This window comes from Oncorhynchus keta, chromosome 5 (assembly GCF_023373465.1).
Source record: "Oncorhynchus keta strain PuntledgeMale-10-30-2019 chromosome 5, Oket_V2, whole genome shotgun sequence".
NCBI classification, from domain to species: Eukaryota; Metazoa; Chordata; class Actinopteri; order Salmoniformes; family Salmonidae; genus Oncorhynchus; species Oncorhynchus keta.
Window position 1 is genome coordinate 8,922,624 of NC_068425.1, and position 25,940 is coordinate 8,948,563.

General features: G+C 43.6%; 1 protein-coding gene and 1 long non-coding RNA gene across 3 annotated transcripts in view; one reads left to right on the forward strand and one right to left on the reverse strand.

Annotated features, from left to right (window-relative positions):
• The window catches only part of LOC127929997 (uncharacterized), a 29,547-nt gene extending 10,126 nt beyond the window's left edge, over positions 1-19,421 (reverse strand). The window contains exon 1 of the long non-coding RNA XR_008136459.1: positions 19,377-19,421. This is a non-coding gene — a long non-coding RNA (uncharacterized LOC127929997). The remainder of the gene's footprint in view (positions 1-19,376) is intronic.
• LOC118384450 (location of vulva defective 1-like) lies at positions 18,579-25,601 on the forward strand. Of its 2 annotated transcripts, none has more exons than XM_052518644.1 (9): positions 18,579-18,912; positions 19,278-19,406; positions 19,967-20,049; positions 20,406-20,562; positions 20,730-20,891; positions 20,986-21,111; positions 21,214-21,434; positions 21,547-25,100; positions 25,309-25,601. In XM_052518644.1, the coding sequence occupies exons 1-9, from the start codon at positions 18,658-18,660 to the stop codon at positions 25,398-25,400; spliced, it is 4,779 nt and encodes a 1,592-aa protein (XP_052374604.1). In that variant the 5' UTR covers positions 18,579-18,657; the 3' UTR covers positions 25,401-25,601. The 2 variants fall into 2 exon arrangements, with proteins under 2 accessions (XP_052374604.1, XP_052374605.1); XM_052518645.1 differs by having other exon boundaries at positions 21,550-25,100.
• The last annotated feature ends 339 nt before the right edge of the window (positions 25,602-25,940 follow it).

Genomic DNA, 25,940 nt, shown 5'->3' on the forward strand with positions numbered 1-25,940 from the left:
GGTGGTAAAACCTTGGATCATTGTTACTCTAACTTCCGCGACGCATATAAGGCCCTGCCCCGCCCCCCTTTCGGGAAAGCTGACCACGACTCCATTTTTGCTGATCCCTGCCTACAGGCAGAAATTAAAACAAGAGGCTCCCACGCTGAGGTCAGTCCAACGCTGGTCAGACCAAGCTGACTCTACACTCCAAGACTGCTTCCATCACGTGGACTGGGACATGTTTCGTATTGCGTCAGATGGAAATATTTACGAATACTCTGATTCGGTGTGCGAGTTCATTAGAACGTGCGTCGAAGATGTCGTTCCCATAGCAACGATAAAAACATTCCCAAATCAGAAACCGTGGATTGATGGCAGCATTCGCGTGAAACTGAAAGCGCGAACCACTGCTTTTAATCAGGGCAAGGTGTCTGGTAACATGTCCGAATATAAACAATGCAGCTATTCCCTCCGCAAGGCTATTAAACAAGCTAAGCGTCAGTACAGAGACAAAGTGGAATCTCAATTCAATGGCTCAGACACAAGAGGCATGTGGCAGGGTCTACAGTCAATCACGGACTACAAGAAGAAACCCAGCCCAGTCACGGACCAGGATGTCTTGCTCCCAGGCAGACTAAATAACTTTTTTGCCCGCTTTGAGGACAATACAGTGCCACTGACACGGCCTGCAACGAAAACATGCGGTCTCTCCTTCACTGCAGCCGAGGTGAGTAAGACATTTAAACGTGTTAACCCTCGCAAGGCTGCAGGCCCAGACGGCATCCCCAGCTGCGCCCTCAGAGCATGCGCAGACCAGCTGGCCGGTGTGTTTACGGACATATTCAATCAATCCCTATACCAGTCTGCTGTTCCCACATGCTTCAAGAGGGCCACCATTGTTCCTGTTCCCAAGAAAGCTAAGGTAACTGAGCTAAACGACTACCGCCCCGTAGCACTCACTTCCGTCATCATGAAGTGCTTTGAGAGACTAGTCAAGGACCATATCACCTCCACCCTACCTGACACCCTAGACCCACTCCAATTTGCTTACCACCCAAATAGGTCCACAGACGACGCAATCTCAACCACACTGCACACTGCCCTAACCCACCTGGACAAGAGGAATACCTATGTGAGAATGCTGTTCATCGACTACAGCTCGGCATTCAACACCATAGTACCCTCCAAACTCGTCATCAAGCTCGAGACCCTGGGTCTCGACCCCGCCCTGTGCAACTGGGTACTGGACTTCCTGACGGGCCGCCCCCAGGTGGTGAGGGTAGGCAACAACATCTCCTCCCCGCTGATCTTCAACACGGGGGCCCCACAAGGGTGCGTTCTGAGCCCTCTCCTGTACTCCCTGTTCACCCACGACTGCGTGGCCACGCACGCCTCCAACTCAATCATCAAGTTTGCGGACGACACAACAGTGGTAGGCTTGATTACCAACAACGACGAGACGGCCTACAGGGAGGAGGTGAGGGCCCTCGGGAGTGTGGTGTCAGGAAAATAACCTCACACTCAACGTCAACAAAACTAAGGAGATGATTGTGGACTTCAGGAAACAGCAGAGGGAACACCCCCCTATCCACATCGATGGAACAGTAGTGGAGAGGGTAGCTAGTTTTAAGTTCCTCGGCATACACATCACAGACAAACTGAATTGGTCCACTCACACTGACAGCGTCGTGAAGAAGGCGCAGCAGCGCCTATTCAACCTCAGGAGGCTGAAGAAATTCGGCTTGTCACCAAAAGCACTCACAAACTTCTACAGATGCACAATCGAGAGCATCCTGGCGGGCTGTATCACCGCCTGGTACGGCAACTGCTCCGCCCACAACCGTAAGGCTCTCCAGAGGGTAGTGAGGTCTGCACAACGCATCATTGGGGGCAAACTACTTGCCCTCCAGGACACCTACACCACCCGATGTCACAGGAAGGCCATAAAGATCATCAAGGACAACAACCACCCGAGCCACTGCCTGTTCACCCCGCTATCATCCAGAAGGCGAGGTCAGTACAGGTGCATCAAAGCTGGGACCGAGAGACTGAAAAACAGCTTCTATCTCAAGGCCATCAGACTGTTAAACAGCCACCACTAACATTGAGTGGCTGCTGCCAACACACTGTCATTGACACTGACCCAACTCCAGCCATTTTAATAATGGGAATTGATGGGAAATGATGTAAATATATCACTAGCCACTTTAAACAATGCTACCTTATATAATGTTACTTACCCTACATTATTCATCTCATATGCATATGTATATACTGTACTCTACATCATCGACTGCATCCTTATGTAATACATGTATCACTAGCCACTTTAACTATGCCACTTTGTTTACTTTGTCTACACACTCATCTCATATGTATATACTGTACTCGATACCATCTACTGTATGCTACTCTGTACCATCACTCATTCATATATCCTTATGTACATATTCCTTATCCCCTTACACTGTGTATAAGACAGTAGTTTTGGAATTGTTAGTTAGATTACTTGTTGGTTATCACTGCATTGTCGGAACTAGAAGCACAAGCATTTCGCTACACACTCGCATTAACATCTGCTAACCATGTGTATGTGACAAATATTTTTTTTTTTTTTTTTTTGATTTGAATGCCAAATTCAATGACGTTGGAGGTGGCTTTTAGGAGAGAAATGAACATTACATTCTCTGGCAACAGCTCTGGTGAACATTCCTGCAGTCAGCATGTCAATTTGCTCCGTTAAAACTTGAGGCATATGTGGCATCGTGTTGTGTGACAAAAGTGCACATTTTAGAGTGCATTTTATATTCATAAGCAACAAGTGGCCTTTTATTGTCCACAGCACAAGGTGCACCTGTGTAATGATCATTCTGGTTAATCAGCTTCTTGATATGCCTCACCTGTCAGGTGGATGGATTTTCTTGGGAAAGGAGAAATGCTCACTAACAGGGATGTAAACAAGGGGAGGGGGGGATATTTTATTTCAGCTCATGAAACATGGGACCAACACAATATATGTTACGTTTATATTTTTGTTCAGTGTAGAAATGATTTTAGTAAGTATGTATGATATGGTTGTGTTCAATTTCTGTCACACAGAACATTTAGGCCTCACTGTGTTGTGTTACACAAGAAAACTAACATTTCAAAGTGACACTGATTTGTCAAATGGGCCAACAATACAGTATTTTACCTGAAGTTGTTATAGTGGCCTTTTTGTTTACTTTTTCATTTGAGTTGAATTCATTACAAATGGTAGACGAGGTATTATTTTTGTTTTCTGTTGATGAATCATGCTGTTTGTTCTCGATAATTGGGTGGTTTGACACAATTCGCTTCAAGAGGATTTTTTTTAAGTCACTGAAATCCTTTGAACGTTTTCTTTTACCTCTGTCTATTGTTTGGTTTAGGTGACCTGTTCCAATTCCACACAATGCTTATGTATTAGTGTCCCATCCTTGTTTTTAAATAATCATCCTCAGGTCAGCACCAAGTACACATTGTTAATCTAATCAGACTTCACAAAGATGACCTGGTTATTCCTTACTTACCTTAGTCTGGGACTCCCTAGTGTAGAACTAATTAAACTGAAGTTAAGCAACGTCTCAGAAAGCCATTTATTTTATCTGGGTTAATTTAAGTAGAATTAGCCTAGTCCTAAATTAAACTCTGTCCATGAACACCCACTATATGTCTCATTTCAAGCAATTAGCTGCAGGCTTAAAGAAACATTCAATCATATACTTTGCATAGAAACCCAAATAAAAGCATGTAGATACTGTATAGAAAGGTGTGTGTGTGTGTGTGTGTGTGTGTGTGTGTGTGTGTGTGTGTGTGTGTCATGTTCTTCTTTGAGATTGGGTTGGCGGAGCGCATCCAACTTTTAGGTGCATACACTGCCACCTACTGTACTGGAGTGTGAGGCCATTCACAGCCTGTCTACACTAAATTCTGGTGATACAAATTTGGGAAAAAGGAAAATGATCCTGCCAACAACTAGCCCTCTCTAGAACCCCCCCCAACCCATTCCACTATTTAACCCTGTCTAATCCTACTCCTGACTAATGGTCTGAGAGGACAGTAAAATACCACTCAACACCCCCTGCAAATCTTCTGCAGTAAAATGCCTTCCCAAGAACTTCTCTGCAGCTGCCACCACAACCTCTATTTTCAGTGATTTACGTTCCATTTCTGCAGTACAGTTGACAACCATGGCTATGAATGCTAAGAACCCCACCTTACTGAAGCACATATTATTCCCATCCCTCTCTATTGGTCTCTGCCTACTCACAGGAATCCTCTTAGTATCCCTCACCCTGTAACCATCTTCCTCTACCACTCTCAGGGACGGGACGGAGAAATGAGCTACAGCAAACAACCAAGCCGACTCACGCTATTTTAGAATAATAGTTGCCATAGTTAGGTTATTTATCATCAAATATGATTAAGTAGTACCTGTCTTGACTGCATCAAACCAGAAGAAGCTTGTTAAGTTAGCTAGCTAGGCTAATTGAGGGTGCAGTGCATCTGCTTTCTCATCGTACAGTTACAAATAACAACAATTCCATTCAAAATATTAAGTAGAAGCCTACCTGTTGGCTCTTGGTCGTTATAGCCTATCCTTATAATTAAACTTTAATTCCATCATTTTAATTCCATCTTCCATTAATTAGATATCTCCTAACTTTTGCCACACACAGAGGATCTGTGACGGTAGCCTTTTACCACTTTGATTACTTATGATTGGCCAACAACAAGCTACATGCGCCACACTCCACTCTTGTGAAAAGCAAGAGCAGCAGCATATATTATAAAATGTCTCTCTTTCGCTCTACTGCAGCGGTCGTGTTTGGACCTGTACAGGCCCTTCCCGACAAGTCAGTTAAAATTACATATACCCGAAACCCGTGACAATCATATCAGATCTGACCAAGACCCGTGACATTATTTCCCGAATCGGGTATTCGGGTACAGGTGGATCCGTGAAGACCTCTACTGCATATGCATATTAGCCAACACAGCATATCCTACACATATAGCATAACTTGCAATATAATCTTCTCTAAAAACAGCTGAGCAAAATGTATAGCTTACAATGTGCTCTGCAATATGATGACCAGGATTTGATTCTAAACCGGATGAGTTCTCAAATGTCAGCAGTTGCCCAATACCATGGTCGGCACGCATAATGTTGGATGCATTAAGGTATGGAGAATGATAAAGGGTCTGCAGGATTACAGAAAATAATTTGGGAAATGAATGTTGAAGTTTCAAATACAAAATGTTCAGTGAATATGAATATATTTAGTGGGTTTAAATGATTAGCCTAACTTTCCAACTAACCTAAAAGTTGACAGTGCCAAATTCTTGCCAATCCATTATTCTACTACTATGACAGAGTGTTAGGCATATTGTCCATAATGTGCAAAATAGCAAAGGTGTCTCAGGCAGTATATAAAGTATCTACAGTTGAAGTCGGAAGTTTACATACACCTTAGCCAAATACATTTAAACTCAGTTTTTCACAAATCCTAACATTTAATCAGAGTAAAAATTCCCTGTCTTAGGCCAGTTAGGATCACTTTATTTTAAGAATGTGAAATGTCAGAAGAATAGTAGAGAGAATGATTTATTTCAGCTTTTCTTTATTTCATCACATTCTCAGTGGGTCAGAAGTTTACATACACTCAATTACTATTTGGTAGCATTGCCTTTAAATGGTTTAACTTGGGTCAAACGTTTCAGGTAGCCTTCCACAAGCTTCCCACAATAAGTTGGGTGAATCTTGGCCCATTTCTCTTGACAGAGCTGGTGTAACTGAGTCAGGTTTGTAGGCCTCCTTGCTCGCACACACTTTTTCAGTTCTGCCCACAAATTTTGAGGTCAGTGCTTTGTGATGGCCACTCCAATACCTTTTGCCACAACTTTGGAAGTATGCTTGGGGTCATTGTTCATTTGGAAGACACATTTGCGACCAAGCTTTAACTTCCTGACTGATGTCTTGTGATGTTGCTTCAATATAGCCGCATAATTTTCCATCCTCACGATGCCATCTATTTTGTGAAGTGCACCAGTCCCTCCTGCAGCAAAGCACCGCCACAACATGCTACTGCCACCCCCCTGCTTCACAGTTGGGATGGTGTTCTTCAGCTTGCAAGTTTCCCCCTTTTTCCTCCTAACACAACAATGGTCATTATGGCCAAACAGTTCTATTTTTATTTCATCAGACCAGAGGACATTTCTCCAAAAAGTACGATCTTTGTCCCCATGTGCAGTTGCAAACCGTAGTTTGCAACTGCACATTAAAAATGAAATAGATTCACTGTTGCTATAGAAGTCATTCCAAAGGGTAGGTTTAACAGAGCAAATGAAATGTGATCATACTTTATCCCGCATCATCAATGATGCTATTTAGTGCTACATCGCATTTGCAAAGTCATCAACAGCTATTGTTTCAATTCAACCCAGAAGTCAACTAAAAATAGACAATACAATAGGCCAAGGGTTTCATGCTCTGGTTGATTTCCAATGTAATGACATTTAGTGTTATAAACTGAGTGATTCGAGCCCTGAATGCTGATTGGCTGACATCCTTGGTATATCAGACCTTATACCAGAGGTATGACAAAACATTTATTTGTACTGCTCTAATTACATTGGTAACCAGTTTATAATAGCAATAAGGCACCTCGGGGGTTTGTGATATTTAAGTGATAATGCCCGAGAAGCCTGTGTTCGGGTGTTATTAGGCCCGAGACAAATTTGAGTGCCGGCAAACCGTGCCAATATATCCTCCAAACACAGGCTTCTCGGCCATTATCACTTAAATATCACAAACCCCCGTGGGTCAATATGAATTGTGTAATACAGTAAATAGCCTATCTTTCAAACTAATGTATCATTCAACCTTAAAATGAGTAACACATCCATGGACACATTGAGGTTACTGTAACTGTAAATGACTTTTTAATATGTAATCATATAAAATGTGCATGTTCAAGATAGCATGCATAGGTTGTCGCAGGTCTGTGGAGATCTTCACAACTGTTGTAATAATCTGCACAGAATCTAGAATGGCATTAATCACTTGCAACATGTACCTTAAATGTAATCCAAGTCACTTGGTTCTGCTGTGAGCTGAAGCACAGTGATGACAAAATCTGTGTATCTGACATTGTATTCCCATTTGAACTTTGCTGTTGCTTTTAAATGGTTCAATGCACAGTGATAGACATTTGGGTGACAACTAAAACCGAAAATCAGACATTGTTTTTCCATTTGAATTTGGTTGTGCTTTTAGATGTTTGAAAGCATAGTGATAACATATTGGAAATTCAACTTTTGTCTGTTTTTTCAAATGGGTGATTATAGGTTGTAATCTCATTGATCAACGTCTCAACTAAATATTAGCCAATTATCCACGCTGAAATGATGTGATGTGCCCAGTGGGTAGTTTATGCTAGAAATGGACATCCTGACATGTTGCAACTACTAGGCTACTAGGATAAGGACAGAGTCAGGGTAATTTGCATCCTATTCCAACTTAGGTACAGATTGTTACACCAGATAATGTGATTTAACCAAAGATTTTTGGTATCCATTACTGGGAGTTACAGGAAAGGTAATGTTTGGCGTAGCACAGAGACGTTTTTGGACAAACCGTAGCTTGGTGATACTGTTTGTGTCCTCAATTCATGGAAACAGGAGTATTATAAAAAGTCTGTATAGAGTTGCAGGGTGTCTGTTTGAATGTAGAAAAATGCTCTGTTTAGGTGCAGACTGGAAACAGGAGACAAAGGGCTGTGAGAAATGGGTTTTACTCTAGACACATGAAAGGTGGGATGTACACTACCGTTCAAAAGTTTGGGGTCAAATAGAAATGTCCTTGTTTTTGAAAGAAAAGCAATTTTTTGTCCATCAAAATAACATCAAATTGATCGGAAATACAGTATAGAAATTTTAATGTTGTAAAGACTAATGTAGCTGGAAACGGCTGATTTGTAATGGAATATCTACAAAGGCGTACAGAGGCCCATTATCAGCAACCATCACTCCTGTGTTCCAATGGCACATTGTGTTAGCTAATCCAAGTTTATAATTTTAAAAGGCTAATTGATCATTAGAAAACCCTTTTGCAATTATGTAGCACAGCTGGTAACCGTTGTTCTGATTTAAAGAATCAATAAAACTGGGCATCTCTAAACTAGTTGAGTATCTGGAGCATCAGCATTTGTGGCTTCGATTACAGGCTCAAAATGGCCAGAAACAAAGATCTTTTGCTGTCTACTACTCCCTTCACAGAACAGCGCAAACTGACTCTAACCAGAATAGAAAGAGGAGTGGGAAGCCCCGGTGCACAACTGGGCAAGAGGACAAGTACATTAGAGTATCTAGTTTGAGAAACAGACGCCTTACAAATCCTCAACTGGCAGCTTCATTAAATAGTACCCACAAAACACGTCTCAACGTCAACCCTGAAGAGGTGACTCCGGGATACTGGCCCAGGATTCGGCTAGGAACGCTGGGCCTCCTGGACCTGTTTCCCTATACCCCAGCTGAGTGCCGCTGCCAGGCACGAGGTGGGAAGGATGGTCTCTGGCTCATTATAGCCCCACGGTAATAGCCAACATTCTTGGATCCAGGCCAATATGAGAGGGAGAAGTTGAACCATGTGAACAGCAGGGCCCCAGCCAGCTTTGCCTGGAGTTGAAGCATTTGGTAGTGCGGAGATACTCCCGATTTTTGTGTTCGATCCAAACGATGAACGGATATTCCGCCCCTTCCAGCCAGTGCCTCCATTCCTCCAACACCAACTTCACTGCGAGAAGCTGACAATTTCCCACATCGTCGCTTGTCTCCGTGGCGTTGAGGCGATGGGAGAAGAAGGCACAGGGATGTAGCTTCAGGTCCAGGGTAGAACGCTGGGACAGGACCGCCACCACTCCTACATCCGACGCATTGGCCTCCACCACGAACTGACGGGAAGAGTGGGGGGGACTGTCACCCATCGATTCAGATGGTCAAAGTGATGGGGGAATCGAGATCCGTAGGTAACTCCTGAGCAGCAAGCACGTCCTTGACCTCCTCTGAGACGCCGTGCAGGAACATATCGAACAGTGCTTCCTGGTTCCAAGCACTCTCCGCTACCACTGTTCCTGGTTCCAAGCACTCTCCGCTACCACTGTTCCTGGTTCCAAGCACTCTCCGCTACCACTGTTCCTGGTTCCAAGCACTCTCCGCTACCACTGTTCCTGGTTCCAAGCACTCTCCGCTACCACTGTTCCTGGTTCCAAGCACTCTCCGCTACCACTGTTCCTGGTTCCAAGCACTCTCCGCTACCACTGTTCCTGGTTCCAAGCACTCTCCGCTGCCACTGTTCCTGGTTCCAAGCACTCTCCGCTACCACTGTTCCTGGTTCCAAGCACTCTCCGCTACCACTGTTCCTGGTTCCAAGCACTCTCCGCTACCACTGTTCCTGGTTCCAAGCACTCTCCGCTGCCACTGTTCCTGGTTCCAAGCACTCTCCGCTGCCACTGTTCCTGGTTCCAAGCACTCTCCGCTACCACTGTTCCTGGTTCCAAGCACTCTCCGCTGCCACTGTTCCTGGTTCCAAGCACTCTCCGCTACCACTGTTCCTGGTTCCAAGCACTCTCCGCTGCCACTGTTCCTGGTTCCAAGCACTCTCCGCTACCACTGTTCCTGGTTCCAAGCACTCTCCGCTACCACTGTTCCTGGTTCCAAGCACTCTCCGCTGCCACTGTTCCTGGTTCCAACTGTTCCTGGTTCCACTCTCCGCTACCACTGTTCCTGGTTCCAAGCACTCTCCGCTGCCACTGTTCCTGGTTCCACTGCTTCCTGGTTCCAAGCACTCTCCGCTACCACTGTTCCTGGTTCCAAGCACTCTCCGCTACCACTGTTCCTGGTTCCAAGCACTCTCCGCTACCACTGTTCCTGGTTCCAAGCACTCTCCGCTACCACTGTTCCTGGTTCCAAGCACTCTCCGCTGCCACTGTTCCTGGTTCCAAGCACTCTCTGCTACCACTGTTCCTGGTTCCAAGCACTCTCCGCTACCACTGTTCCTGGTTCCAAGCACTCTCCGCTACCACTGTTCCTGGTTCCAAGCACTCTCTGCTACCACTGTTCCTGGTTCCAAGCACTCTCCGCTACAAACGTGCGGAAATCCACAGCGTAGTCAGCCATACTGCAGGAGTCTTGCCGAAGGTGCAGCTTCTCTCCCGGAGAACTGGGCATAAAAAACCTTATTCACTTCTCCCACAAACCCCTCCAGACTAACGCTGTTCCCATACAGCAGTAGCCCAGGTGAGAGCCCTCCCGGACAGCAGCGTGTCTTGGAGCGATCTGAGGGGAAGGAGGAGGGCTGAAGCTCGAAAATGAGGGCACACTGAGCTAGAAACGCCCTGCATAGGCCAGCATCCCGGAGTCGCCTCTTCACTATTGACGTTGAGACTGGTGTTTTGCAGGTACTATTTAATGAAGCTGCCAGTTGAGGACTTGTGAGACCATATGCATTTCCCTCTTCGCCACCTACTTTGATCTTACTAATTTTACTTTAATCTAATTAATCTTAATCACTTTTGAGACATGCTACTATTTAGCAAGTTTTGTCAGTGAGAACTTGAAACTACCTAAGGTTATAAGTTTCAAATTTTTCTGAAGATTATTCCAAAGAATGGCAGCAAAAAAAACAATCTTTCTCCATACCACTTTTAAATCTAAAAGGAACAACGCCAGTTTCACTCCTTCTAGTTGAATAGTTATGGTTATCCCTTACTAAGTTAAAATAGTTGCATAAGTATCTGGGGATCTGGGATCTTATGTATAAGACACTATTTTATCTGAGCGACTCTCTCCTCCACTTTAATCCATCTAAGGCTTTTAATGTGGGAATAGTCCAGATGCGTAAGTGCTGGAAGTTTAAGAATAATCCTGACTAATTTGTTCTGGTGTCTGCAATTCATTTTTTTTCTATGATCTTGGGGGCACTATTGTACCAGGAAGAGCCTGCATAGTCAAAGTGACACTGAACAGGAGCCCCTGCCAATGTCCCCATTGCATTCTTGTCCAGATATTTGGAGGTTCTAGCAAGGAACCTAATTTTATGGTTCACTTTGGTCGATAACATTTTGTGCTATGCTCTCACCTGGTGTAACAATCTTTAGCTAACTCCAATTAGTGGGGATAATGGGCAATGTATTATTTGTCAGCTTGAATGAAGTCAGTGAGTCCATGACTATTAGCTTCACAACACTTGTCCTATAGATTTTTGTTGTCTTAAATTATTACTTGAAATAATTATAGCTAAAGCTCTCTGTCCCGGAATGACATGCTCGTAGTGATAAAACGATGTGCTCCTGCTAGCTAGCAACAGGTCAGGAACAAACCAAATACTTTGCAGTAGGCCTATATAGCCTAATATACCTATGACTATGTGGTATAGCAATTTGTAGGCTATAGCCCAGGGGTATTCAAGCTCCTGTTACAGAGTCTAGTTGATAGGTGTTCGACTAGCCGGACTGTTCCCCGGACTCCATGTGTAGGGATTTGTACAATGCACAAACAAGGCTATTGAACTTGACATTGGTGTCGGTCTTTATTCCTTTATCCAACATATCATACCGAAACAGCTCCCTCCGTTTTCTCGGGCACTGCGCATGTCGATACAGAAGTAACCACTCTGGCAGCTTTATGAGACGAGTCTAACTGGTGAGCAATCAGCCCCTTGATTACACACCAACCACAATCAGCCCCAATTCGTCCTGGTCTGAGAGTCCGTCAAGACCTGGCACATCCAGCAGAGGGAGCCACCGCCGCGTGATGTAGACTCCGTCGGTCACCAGTCTCTCCCTGGTGGCTAACCTGGTGTACGCCACACTGCATAGAAATGCAGGAAATTCATTTTAAAACAGCCATAAAAATCAGGCTTTTGTGTATTCATGCATCGCAATAAAACTGTAATCTAAATGCATTATGACCTCTAACTTGGCCCAATTCACATTTCCAATTGCCCACCCTGACATACCAAGTTAGAATGGGCCCTGTGTCTCAAACAATAGCCCATGTAGGCTAAATATCCCAAGCAGAGATACAGCAACTTCCAGAGAGAATCAGGCACCTTTAGATGTGTGGTTTGGGTGTCCTCGTCAGAACGGTGTCGCTGTAAGTAAGTGGTCACATATTGTTCTGGGTTCTACAGCACAAGAGGGGTCTGTAGATTTTTATGAACATCAAGGCAGACACACCGTGAATTTTGTTCTGATTGGCTAAAGTGGTCAAGCCTCAGATGAGCTTCCGTCGTGCACACACAGATAGCCTATAGTTCTTCATCATCTTCGCCACCGCCAGAGAGAAGACAGGGGGGAAAAAACACCTTTTACATACTTCTGCAAAACATATTTATTTGGGTTGTCATTGGGTAGTCATTCTAGCGTTTTTCATTGAATTTTGGTAGTAATGAAATATTATTTATTGAGAAATTTATCAGAACAAATTTTCCATAAAATGTTTGACCAGCTCTGTGCATTATCAAATTGAAAAAAAGTGAGGGAGCGCCGCTCCTCTTCGCTCCGGCAGCAGTACACACCTGCTGGATAGTACACCATTTTTTATTGCTCTACTATTTAGTACTTGGCAGCATTTGCCTGTCTAGCTAGAGAACATTTGCTAAAATTGACATTGACATTGGCAACAAATAAACTTTTGTTTACAATAAATAAACACACACAATATTTAAAAACCAGCTCTTACTCGCCAGAGACCGACCATCACGAAAACTAAAGCAGATACGATGCCCCAACCCATCTCCTAATAGTTTTGCATGACCTGGTCCCCCAGCTGTTGCCCGGGTGGTAGGAGTTAGCACTCGATTTGCAATTGAATGCTAAATGCCCCGCTCAAGAAAAAGAGTGATAAAAACAACAAGGAAATGCATGTGGTGGATACAAAGGAACTTCTAATCATTGATGAACAAAAATGTCAACATCCATTTGTATCAGAGGCTAATGGAACAATGTCCTGCTGCTGTCTTTTTGATCTGTGTGATCATCTTTCTCTTCTGTTGTTTCATTTAGTTACGACATTCACCGCTCCCGGCTGTGTAAAACGTGCACACCCAAAGATTTTAGCTGCTGCTCAGACGTTGCTGACATGGGTAAACAAATACCAACTACGATACACCGCCTGGTACAGAGTTTGAGACAGCGTTATCATCAGCTGGGATGACCTCAAGAACCTTTTCTATAGTTCACATAGTTTGGTGGGTAGGATTGATATTGTAGCCAGGCCTAAGGCTAGTGTAAATTCACTGGTGGTATGGCTGCCTGACCCTAAGTGAACTCTACAAGCCGCACCTTTTGAATTGTCCTCAATGTAGCACCTTGTCAGAACAGTAAAAACCACAACATGTTACAACTCAACCTAACCTTTTGGCTGTATTTTGGAAATTAGTGGGACGTGACATTTGATGCGAAAAATCATAGATTAACCTTTCTGCTCGAGGTGGTTATAAACATTTAACGCTGATCCTGTGCATCAACTTGTCTCTCTCTTGCCAGGTGGCTTTCTTTCATACCCTGATGCTTTCTGAACTGAGTAGATTTACATATAATTAAAGCAGAATCTTCATCGCATGTGTGTTCAAACGTTAAAGATTTCCAGAGTGTCAGGTATCTGCTGTAATTTTACTATGATCTGATTATGCCAGTAGAACAATTGGTAAACACACTAACTAACATGCACAGAAAAGTCAAACTCCTCTGTTATGAAATCCATCACCTGACTTGACTACATTCTTTATAAAGTTGAACCTGATGGGTGAATCTAAAAGCATACAGATGCTGCTAACTGTAATAATACAACACTATTTCATAGCCAGGTTTTGTTCGCTCACAGGGTAATGTTTATGTGCTGCAGGGAACACTGCCTGGCCGCTAGACCAGCCCCATATACAGGCACAACTCCTCTTAAATGTCCAATGCTGCCATTTGTATCTCAATATGACATCACTTCTGGGTAGCAATTTAGCTAGGACTGTCTGGAAGTGATCTGACTGGGGAGGGGAAAACTGAAAACTACGTAGCCCTTTCAAAACAATAGGAAATTAGGCCTTGCTGCTAACCTCTACCTTAAAGGTCATCTTACGACAGTGACAAAAAAAGGACAGTAAAAACCACAACCCAACATGTCACAACTCTAACCTTTTGGCTGTTTTTTGGAAATTAGTGGGATATTTGACATTTGATATGAAAAGCCGTAGATTAACCTTTCTGTCCTCTGCATCAACTTGCCTCTCAACGTTAAAGATTGCCAGATTACTTTAGGAGTGTTAGGTATTTACTTTCCTCTGATATCATTATTCCGGTAGCAGAATTCATTGGTAAACATACTGTAACTAACATGCACAGGAAAGGAAAACTCATCTCTGTTAGGAGGCTGCATGAGACGATGGACTCCATCACCTGACTTGACAAGACTTGTCTACTTTTTTATGAAATTTAACATAATGGGTGAATTTAAAAGCATTCAGATGCTGCTAACGGTAATAATAATACTCTATTGCCTAGCCCTAAACAGTAATAAGACTTGTAATGGAGAGAGAGACAGACAGACACACCAGGTTTTGTTCCGAAGCTCACATGTTAATGTTATATCCTGCCGGTGACAGTACTTGGCCGCTAGACCAGCCCCATGCAGGCATAACTCCTCTTAATGTTATTTTGACCTTTCCAAACAACAAGTCTTTCTGCTTACCTGATTTGGCCTCGTTTTAGATTTGGTTCATTATGAAATGCTAGCAGACATAACTGAATTCAAACATGAGTTGGTTTCGGGGTGTGGTTTGATGTGGGTGTCTCTTGTGTGTGTTCGCCGACTTAGGCGAATTATTCCGGCAATTAGCTTCAACTGGTTTCAACTCGCTGATGTACGTTTTGTGGTTTTTAAGTCTTGTTTGGAAACAACACACCCATTGGCACACAATGGTCTTTCAGTTAGCCACTGTTGTTTGTGTCTTGTGACCCCCACTTCTACTCACTCTTTGGTTAGGGCCCGTGACCTATTAGGAACTGTCCTCAACCCATCAATTGGTCCCAAATCCTGACACACCATTTGGGAAAAACTGGTGTAGAGACAGAATGGCATCAGTGGCTTTTATCTTCTTTGTCACTTTTCATATCTTTACATATAAATAATGTCAAGCTGGTCGGAGAACATTTCCCCACAGAATAAACAAGTCATTCATCTTTCTGTGGCAGTGTAAATTACTCTTGTAAGAAAAGCAGAAAGTGATCTTTTGAACTTAAAGATTATATGCTGTTGATAGCTAGAATTGTGTTGTTTATCATGCTGAAATATGAGGTAATGGTGTGAATAGTTTAAAGTGATTTTGTTATTGCAAATGACATTGGGCTTTTATAACAGGATTTGGGAATTTTCTACTTTCAATATTATTCATTTTCATGTCTTTGCCTACAGTATCTCTTTGCATTCAAAAATGATGGTATGTACACTGAACAAAAATATAAACGCATAAAAGGCAATTGTATTCATTGGATCCGTAGCTTATTCCTGCCCATTATCATGCTGAAATATGAGGTAATGGTGTGGGTGAATTGCCATAACCACACCACCACCATGGGACATTCTGTTCACAACATTGACATCAGAAAACCGCTCGCCCACACCACGCCATACACTTGGTCTGCCACCTGCCCGGTACAATTGAAACCGGGGTTCATCCATAAAGAGCACATTTCCCCAGTGTGCCAGTGGGCATCAAAGGTGAACATTTGACCACTGAAGTCGATTACAATGCCGAACTGCAGTCAGCTCAAGACCCTGGTGAGGATGACGAGCACGCAGATGAGCTTCCTTGAGATGGTTTCTTCGGTTGTACAAACCAGCAGTTTCATCAGCTGTCCGGGTGTGAGGCCGGTTGGATGTACTGCCAAATTCTCTAAAACGTACGTTGGAGGAGGCTTATGGTAGAGAAATGAACAGCTCTGGTGGATATTCTTGCAGTTAGCATACCAATGGCACGCTCCCTCAAAAAATGAGACATCTGTGGCATTGTGTTGTATCACAAAACTGCACATTTTAGAGTGGCATTTTCCTGTCAGGTGGGTGGATTATCTTGGCAAAGTAGAAATGCTCATTAAACAGCTCATTATATTTTTTGTTCAGTATAGTTTCTTGCTATAGCCCTCTGTGACTTTAAATAATATTTCTCAAAACTTAGATTCCTAAAAAATGTGTCCGGAGATTTTGTTTACTCCGTCAGATTTGTCTAAAATCCTAAATGAATCAGGAATGGGCAGGGTCAGCTATACCATAAGGACCCCTTATTCATGTCCTCAGTACATGTAGTGCAACAAGACCACTCATGGTCTGTAAAGTTCTCTACTTTTGATAGATTTAAACAAACAATACTGGAATCATCATGGTCACAACCAGAAACTGTCAACTCCGTCTTCCTTATAGATTAAAATATGCAATATGCATTTTGGTTCAAATAAGTTACATCTAATTAGGTTTTAGAGTCATAAATCATCTGAAGAAAAAACAAATTGTTACTGTGTGTACCACTTGAATGAAGAAGAAAAATGCAATCTTTGTCATCTCCATAAAATATAAAATATAAAAATAGATTTTTGTCTGACGTCAACTCCGTCAGAGTGCTGAAAGATTTGATAGAATCGTTGTGTTTTTATTGGGGATTTTCAAATGAATATTTTTCTATATTTTACAAATGTAACTCCGTCAGTGGCTTGTCAACTCCTTCACTGATTTCTAACCCCTTGTTTTTGTCTATATTATGATTATGATTATTTTGTTGTAATCAACTTATGCTTAAACAATTATTTGTATTATAAGTATTTGCTGTGCTAGTTATTTTAGGTTCTAAATATTTTTTTAAACATGCATAAATGCTAAAGAAATTAGCCCTGGAGCATTTAGTGGTGCTATAAAACGAAACAAAAATAAAATGTGGAGATTTGTTTTACATATTTGAATAATCTAATGTTAGAATTTAACAGTTAAGGCCTTTAAACAGTTGTTGGACCATGGTAAAAATGAAATTACTTTTATGGTGACTGATAGAGTTGACATAAATCCAGTTAGTTGAAATTTATCAACAAAACAAAATATTTGTTGTTCATTTACATGGTGTGATAGTTAATACTTAATACTTAATATTTATATTATTAAAACAAATATTTTAGATGGTAATTTCTTTCAAGAATCCCCGAGCTCTAAAACAGCAATATTTTCTCTCAACCTTATTGCAAAAAGGTGCAAAACTGGGCTACGCCACTGATAACAGGGTAAAAAAAAAACTGTCATTTTGTGTGGACTTTTTTAACCTTTATTTAACTAGGCAAGTCAGTTAAGAACAAATTCTTATTTACAATGACGGCCTACACTGGCAAAACCCGGATGACGCTGGGCCAGTTGTGCACCACCCTATGGGACTCCCAATCACGGCCAGGTGTGATACAGCCTGGAATCAAACCAGGGTGTCTGTAGTGACACCTCAAGCACTGAGATGCAGTGCCTTAGACCGCTGCGCCACTCGGGAGCTCCTATTATAACCTTTCAACAAACAAAGCTTTGAGCAATGTGTCTACGTTTTTGGCAGGAATATTTTTGGGGTGACTTTGGGACAGTGTCCTAATATTGAATAAAGAGCGTAATGTTTTATTAAAATTACCACTTCAAATGTGACTTTGATGTTGCATTATGTATATTTCACTTAACAGGTAAATGTATCCCACTGCGAACAGACGTCCATTCAATGTCTATTCCACATTGGTTCAATCTAATTTCAACTTTTTTTATTACACATACATACATATATATATATATATTTTTTTGTACCCCGTTTTACTCCCCAATGTTGATCTTGTCTCATTGCCACGGGAAGCGTGGTCGAGTCATGCGTCCTCTGAAACATGACCCACCAAACCGCGCTTCTTAACACCTGCCCGCTCAACCTGGAAGCCAGCCGCACCAATGTGTCAGAGGAAACACTGTTCACCTGATGACCGAGGTCAGCCTGTAGGTGCCCGGCCCGCCACAAGGAGTCGCTAGAGCCAAGAAAAGCCCCCCAGGCCAAACCCCCCCCTAACCTGGAAGATGCTGTACCAATTGTGCATCGCACAATGGGACTCCCAATCACGACCGGTTGTGATACAGCCCGGGATCGAACCCGGGTCTCTATTGACGCCTCTAGCACTGCGATGCAGTGGCTTAGACTGCTGCGCCACTCAGGAGGCCTGCAAATCAACGTAATTTCATTGAAGTGTGTGCCCAATGGGGATTTTCACTGTAGGAAACGTAATCCAATTTATTGGTCCACTTCCCAAAAGAAAACTGGTTTTACAAGGGATTCTGTCTCAGTATTGACCTTTTTGACTGTGATCCTGCCTCCAGAACCATGCAATTTACATTTGAAAGACAGAAGAAAATATCATTCCACCCTAGACATGCCCACAAATGTTTTTTTGTAGATCTGTAGGCCTATAGTGGGCAGGGTTTCATCACACCTACAATTGCTTTCAATAGATACAAATATGTAAGCTCTTTGCAGTTTGCACATTTAACAAAAGCCCTTCATAGCATCACATCAGATCCCAGGTTGGAGTTGTGTTGACAGTAGTCATGGCAGCATCTGCGCAGGAGATGGCACCCTGGCAGGTGTACCTTGCCAGTGGCGCTAACCGGCTCTCCCATGACCACAGAGGTGGACGCTGGAACAGCATTTGCAGTGGTGAGGGAGGATATGGAACCCGCATCTCAATGGAATATGCATCAAGTATCCCTGTGAGCGTCACCAATGTCTCAAACTCCCTGTGCCTCAATGAGAGGGAGAATATGCAAGATCTTAACGATCGCTTCGCCTCCTACCTGGAAAAGGTAAATGAGATACCTTTTCAATTAATATTTGTTTCAAACGGCTCAGATGAAATCATTTCCTTTAACAAATTTAACAAATGTAGGGTTTTCTTTTTTGGGATGTTAGGAGAAAGTTAGCTGCATATTTGTTGAGTAATTAACTGAAATCGAAGGAAGATATTCTGGTCAGATACGACGGCCACCCACTGCCTTTAAGTACACTCAGCCTTTTAATTTAAGTACACTCAGCCTTTTAATTTAAGTACACTCGGCCGTCAGTTGCTCTGGTGTGATTCCCTTCTTAGTGGCTAAAACAGTGAGAAGCCTACCTAGGATGTGTGTTATATGAATGTGTGAGGCTCTATGTTGATGTCTGTGTGGCTCAGGTACACCAACTAGAGGCAGCCAACGCTCAGCTTGAGCTACAGATCAAGGAACATCTGGAGAGTAGCTCCCTTGGTGCCCGTAAAGACATGGGTCGACACTTGGGGATGATCGATAACCTTCGGAACCAGGTAGGTCTACATGGGGACCTATCACTGAACACCTTCCCAAGTTCACCTTCTCCTCTTAAGCATCATCTTGTTACCAGACTCATTCTCCCACTACTGTTCCTTTGTGACCTGTAACCTCTGATTTCGAAAATAATTGCCAGATATAGAATTCTATCCCATCCTTTCAAACAAAGAGTAGTGGGAAGAAGGGAAAGCAAATAAGCGAAGGAAGGAACCCACTGGGCACAAACGTCAATTCAACATCTATTCCACATTGGTTCAATGTAATTTCATTGAAATTACACTGAAACAACATTGATTCAGCCAGTGTGTGCCCAGTGGGAAGGAAGGTATAACAGAGATGTGGGATACAGCCAACATCTCATGGGGAAAACATTTAAAAAGGCACAGTCCTTTTATGTCAGGTTTTGACTTGAGTGCATGTGCTCTTAAAATAAAATGTTAGATCACTAATTTCATTGGAACAGTTTAACTGCATCACTGACTTGCAATGACAAAGACTGATAGTAAACATGCTAATGAAATATATTATCTTCTGCCTATCTGTGTTTCTCCTATAGATTTCTGAATGGTACACAACCCATGCCCAACTCAGGCTGCAGGTCGCCAATGCTCAACTGGAAGTCTATGGCTATAAATACAAGTTAGTTTGTTTATAGTGTATATGTGTGGAACCACTGTGTCCTGTGGGTTCACCAAGAATGATTACGCAAACAAGGGCATGAACTTTGGTCACAAGTGAATTGCATTATTTTCCTTGCTCATGTGATCTTTGAAAGGTCACACGTGTATGGGCAAGAATGAAATTCACACACACACACACACACACACACACACACACACACACACACACACACACACACACACACACACACACACACACACACACACACACACACACACACACACACACACACACACACACACACACACACACACACACACACACACACACACACACACACACACACTCTAAAGTTCATCTTCTGTCTGGTATAGGTGTGAACAGGAGGAGAGGCGTCTCTTGGCAGCGGAGGCAGAGCTGAGCCACCTGCAGAGTATTCAGCATGAGTTCATCGATAGGGAAGGAGATCTGCACATCCAACTGGATGGAAACCTGGAGGAAATGGACCTCCTCAAGAGCAACCATGAGGAGGTGGGGTCTTTATACTGTTACAATGACATTTTTTATATTGTATGGTTCCATAGGTTTAGTACCATTACGGCACATACTGTTTGCATTGACTTTCGATTGTCAATGTTGTTTCAGAGCTTTTGGAAACAACAATGACATCCACGTTTGTATTTCCTGTGTCTGTATAGGGAGTGCAGGGAGTGATGGCCCAGATGTCTGGGTTGGTTAACGTGGAGATGGACTGTGCTCACTCAGTGGAACTGAATGAGAGTCTCAGTCGCCTAAGGGAGCAGTGTGGGGCGATGGTCCTGAAGAACAAAACAGAGGCTGAGAGCTGGTTTCGGAGCAAGGTGGGCCACTGTCAACACAAACACTGAGTCCTGAAGATGTTATAGATACAGAATATATGATAAGATATTCTCCACGTTTGTTTTGACCCTTCAGGTGGACAGTATGAAGACCCAGGTGACCGTCTGTTCCGATGGGTCCGAGGTTAGGCAGACAGAGATAGATCACCTAAAGAGAAAAGTCCAGGACCTAACTCTGGAGTTGCAGCTATTGGAGACCCAGGTAACATACGTCAAAAAAATGTACACAATGAAGTCTTTTTTTGTTGCACTGAAACTACAGGTTTAAAATGGCTGCTCTTTCACTTTACTCACTCGCTTACAGAATCTGTCAATGGAGAGGGACGAGATGGAAGTGAACGAGCGATACAGTATTCACCTCAGTCGGCTTCAGAAGCACTTAGACAGCCTGGAGGTGGAGCTGCTGCAGCTATGTACAGCCACAGAGCAACAGGCTGTCCAGTACCTGATGCTACTGGACATCAAGAGCAGGCTAGAGAGGGAGATTGCTGAGTACAGGAGACTGCTGGATGGAGGGGGAGCCAGGTAAGGCCAAGAAAAGGGTTGTCACTAGTGATTATCCAAGAAAAGGGAGCAGTGGGTGTTTTGACAGAAGCTAAATTCATGTCTGAGGTCTGACAGATATTTATGTCTTCAGCAGGAAATCAATCCCCAACGCCATGGCTAGTGTCACGTCTCACTGTGCAATGAGCAATGGAACTGCCTTTCAACACGTCTTCATGCCAATTCAGAGTTCCTCCATTAGTGTACCAAGAGCAAGTGTACCAATACTTTGTGTACCAAGAGAAAGCGTGTCAAGTATTAGTGAGACCTCAAGAGAGACCTCAAGCAATTTAGAAAACGGAGGACAAGTGGTAGGTGCAGCCATTGGGGAGCAGGTTACCCGTGTGCAGAAAGTGTTTCTGTATAATGCCTCCGATAAAACAGTGCAGAGTGTACAAACTTCCAATCAGGTTAGCACTGTAAAAGAAGTCCAAAGCAAGTGTTTAGAAAGTGGGCATCGGGTTGGATATTCAGAGAGCAGCGCTAACACCAGCTTTGCACAACATGGATCTAGCACTAACACCAGCCCTGCACAACATGGAGCTAGCGCTAACACCAGCTTTGCGCAACATGGATCTAGCGCTAACACTAGCTCTGCACAACATGGAGCTAGCACTAACACCAGCTCTGCACAACATGGAGCTAGCGCTAACACCAGCTCTGCACAACATGGAGCGAGCGCTAAAACCAGCTCTGCACAACATGGAGCTAGCGCGAACACCAGCTCTGCACAACATGGAGCTCATGTTGTGAGTAGCGTTGAGAATAAAACCACCACTGGAGTCAATGACAGACCACTTGATAATATCAGTGTGATTATCTCAACAGCTCAGATTAGCGAAGATGCATCTCAGATTAAAGACACAGAAGTTGTTCAGATCACTAGTAGTGATGTTGATGTTACCAATGTTAACTGTGGAGGACAGACTCCTAGCAAGGTGAATGAAGAAGAGATAAGCATTGCCGACGACACAGTACAAGTTAGCAGTGAGGAGGCCGTAGTGGTGGTTGGTGTCAGTGATGTAAAAAGCACAGGTCAGATAAAATGTAGGGAAACTGAGATCCAGGAGAGAAGTGTGGAAAGTGAGACTAACATTGGCAGTGAAAATCAGATTGTTAGTACTGTGCATGATGCTCGAATGATCTCCGCAGAGGAAGAAAACCAATTCAGAAGTGAGGAGACTCAGATTGACAGCATGGAGGTTAGGAGTCAGATGAATAGCTGTCAAATTGGAACTCAGATCAGTGGAGTTCTGAGTGTTTCGGAAAGTGTTGCTCAGATAACCCGTGTAGGAAATGGCAGTCAGATCAGCTGTGTTGAAACTGGAGCACAGCTCTGCTCCTTGGAGATAAACATCACAGAAAATGAGGTTCAGCCAAGCAGTCAGCCAACAGAAGTAAATATCACCCAATCGGAAGACAGATTTGAGATGATAAATGCTGAACATGGAGAGCATGTTATTATAGAGGAAACTATCCTTGAGGAGACAAGCTGTATATCCAGAAAGAGTGACACTGTGGAGAGCAGCAGGGTTGAAAGCGTAGGACCGGTTGATGAGCTGGAAGTCACAGCTGTAGTTGGTGATGCAGACGACGAAGGTCAAACAAACTGTGAGGAGAGTAGAGGTCAGATAAACATTGCTCAGGGTGGTGACCTAACGAGCAGAATCATAACAACAAGTGTGGTTGAAATGAAGAGTGCTGATGAGGCTGATGACCTGACAAGAAGTGTGGTTGAGATGGTCAGCACAGAAATACCAATGGCATCCAGCCCTGTGGAATTTGAGGTTCCAATTGTCCACAGGGAGTACAGAGCTCAAACCCCTTTGATGGAGAGTGAAGGTATGATTAGCAGAGATGTTCAAATGATTGACCACGTCTCTACAGGTGACATAAGCACTGTGGAAACTGTAGTAGTCTCGTTCCCATCCGTGTCTCAGACAACTGACAGCGATAATGCTAACAGCAAGGGATGCGAGGCTAAGGAAACTGTGATCCAGGTGAAGAAAGTGGAAGGTCCAGTTCCAATCAGCAGTGCAGAACATGGGGGTCTGATCACCAATGTTGTACAGATTAGCAGCGCTGCAAGTGACAATACGATCAGCAGTGCCACAGGTGTAGCGGTAAAAGTGCCAGCTAGCACAGTGGCAAGTGCAGTGGAGATCATCAGTGATATGAGAAGTGGAAGTATGATATGTACTGGAGGTATGACTAGTGTAGGCAGTGGTGGTTTGATCAGCAGGACAGAAAGTGGCTATATGATATCTAGTGCAGGAAGTGGACACATGGTAACTAGTGCAGGAAGTGGACACATGGTAACTAGTGCAGGAAGTGGACACATGATAACTAGTGCAGGAAGTGGACACATGGTAACTAGTGCAGGAAGTGGACACATGATAACTAGTGCAGGAAGTGGACACATGGTAACTAGTGCAGGAAGTGGACACATGATAACTAGTGCAGGAAGTGGACACATGGTAACTAGTGCAGGAAGTGGACACATGATAACTAGTGCAGGAAGTGGACACATGTTAACTAGTGCAGGAAGTGGACACATGATAACTAGTGCAGGAAGTGGACACATGGTAACTAGTGCAGGAAGTGGACACATGATAACTAGTGCAGGAAGTGGACACATGTTAACTAGTGGAGGAAGTGGAGAATGGTTGGTTTATGGTGGAGGTACAGGCAGACTCAGTGGTCCGGGTAGTGGAGGCAGACTCAGTGGTCCAGGTAGTGGAGGCAGACTCAGTGGTCCAGGTAGTGGAGGCAGACTCAGTGGTCCAGGTAGTGGAGGCAGACTCAGTGGTCCAGGTAGTGGAGGCAGACTCAGTGGTCCAGGTAGTGGAGGCAGACTCAGTGGTCCAGGTAGTGGAGGCAGACTCAGTGGTCCAGGTAATAGTAACGGCAGTGGAGTCTGGACCCATGTGAATTCCGAAAGTGTCTCTCAGTTTAACAGAAACACGAGCAATGAAAGGACTGGTAGACTTAGCAGTACAGGAAGTGGAGAATGGAAGGTTTATAGTGGAAGTAATGGACAGATCAGTAAGGCAGGAAGTGGGGGAAGAATCAGCAGTGCTGGAAGTGGACACATGATCAGCAGTGCTGGAAGTGGACACATGATCAGCAGTGCTGGAAGTGGACACATGATCAGCAGTGCTGGAAGTGGACACATGATCAGCAGTGCTGGAAGTGGACACATGATCAGCAGTGCTGCAAGTGGAGGTAGACTGAGAAGCAGAAGCACAGGAAGTGGAGGTAGTGGACATATGATCAGTAGTGCAGGAAGTGGAGGTAGTGGACATATGATCAGTAGTGCAGGAAGTGGAGGTAGACTGAGTAGCAGTAGCACAGGAAGTGGAGGTAGTGGACATATGATCAGCAGTGCAGGTACTAGTGGACAGAGAATTAGTAGTACAGAGGGTGGTGTCAGGGTCAGCAGTGGGGGTAGTCGAGTGATTACCAGCAGTGGTGGTCCAGCCAGCAGCCCCAGCAGAGTGACCATCAGGAACACAGGAAGCGGAGGCGGTGGAGGCAGAGAGCGGATCAGCGTCTGTAAAATGGCTGCCCTCTCCATATCAGCTGCCGTGAAAGAAAGAGAAAAGGCCCAGGAGGTCCGTCGGGAATCCCACACAAAACAGGTGTCAGGTGAGAACCCCAGTTTTCAAAGTGGGTTAAACAGAGAAACATTTTCAGCTCGACTGTTCTTGTAAAGTCGCATTCAATATAAGATGAATGATTGTGATCGATAAAGCACATGGGTGTTCTTCACAGTGCATTCTCTCCCTGTCTCAACCTCTCAGTTCACCCTGTCTTTGTCTTTCCTTCACTCCCTCATTCACTTTGCATTCCCCAGCCACCAGTCCTCGGGTCCAGCGGTGGATGAGAACATCGGTAGAAGAAACTGTGGACAAAAGTAAAACTGATGACAACAGTGTACCATTCTGAGTGGACAGAGGAGCAAGGCATAATGACAAAATAGTCACACTACTTATAGTTAATACACATCTATTAAATTGCATTCCATCAAAGGAGCGTTAATACCTTTAAATGACCAGTATCACAATGCACCTTCATGTTAGAAAACATGTTTTCACAGGATCTCTGTCTGCAATAATTCCTGTTACTGTGCCTTTCATCATTGCTGTGAATAAGTAATGCACTGAGTTCTGTTTGAACAGTAATCTATAAAGTTCTGAAATATACTCTGACATAGTTATAGGGACGCAGGGGTGATGCAATTTGTTCTACGCCAAACAATTTGATCTTATTGGATTCGGTTTCCTTGTAAAGCGCTTACACTTACATTTATCCAGAAGATGTCAGTATATGCATTTAGGTGATCAGTTGTGGAGCCAGTCAACTAGTCATCTCATTTGACACATTTACGCAAGTTAGTATAACTTGTAGATTTTATTTTAGTAGTTTGAAGTCAATGTATCAAAGCTTAAATAAAGCTTCTGATGACTTATTACTTTATATTGTTTT

Bases quoted from the DNA above. Each gene is read 5' to 3' on its own strand.
- LOC118384450 (XM_052518644.1), top strand. From the start codon at position 18,658: ATGGCAGCATCTGCGCAGGAGATGGCACCCTGGCAGGTGTACCTTGCC. The intron at 20,563-20,729 runs GTGGGGTCTTTA...GTGTCTGTATAG, and splicing joins TCAAGAGCAACCATGAGGAG to GGAGTGCAGGGAGTGATGGC. The intron at 21,435-21,546 runs GTAAGGCCAAGA...TTATGTCTTCAG, and splicing joins CTGGATGGAGGGGGAGCCAG to CAGGAAATCAATCCCCAACG.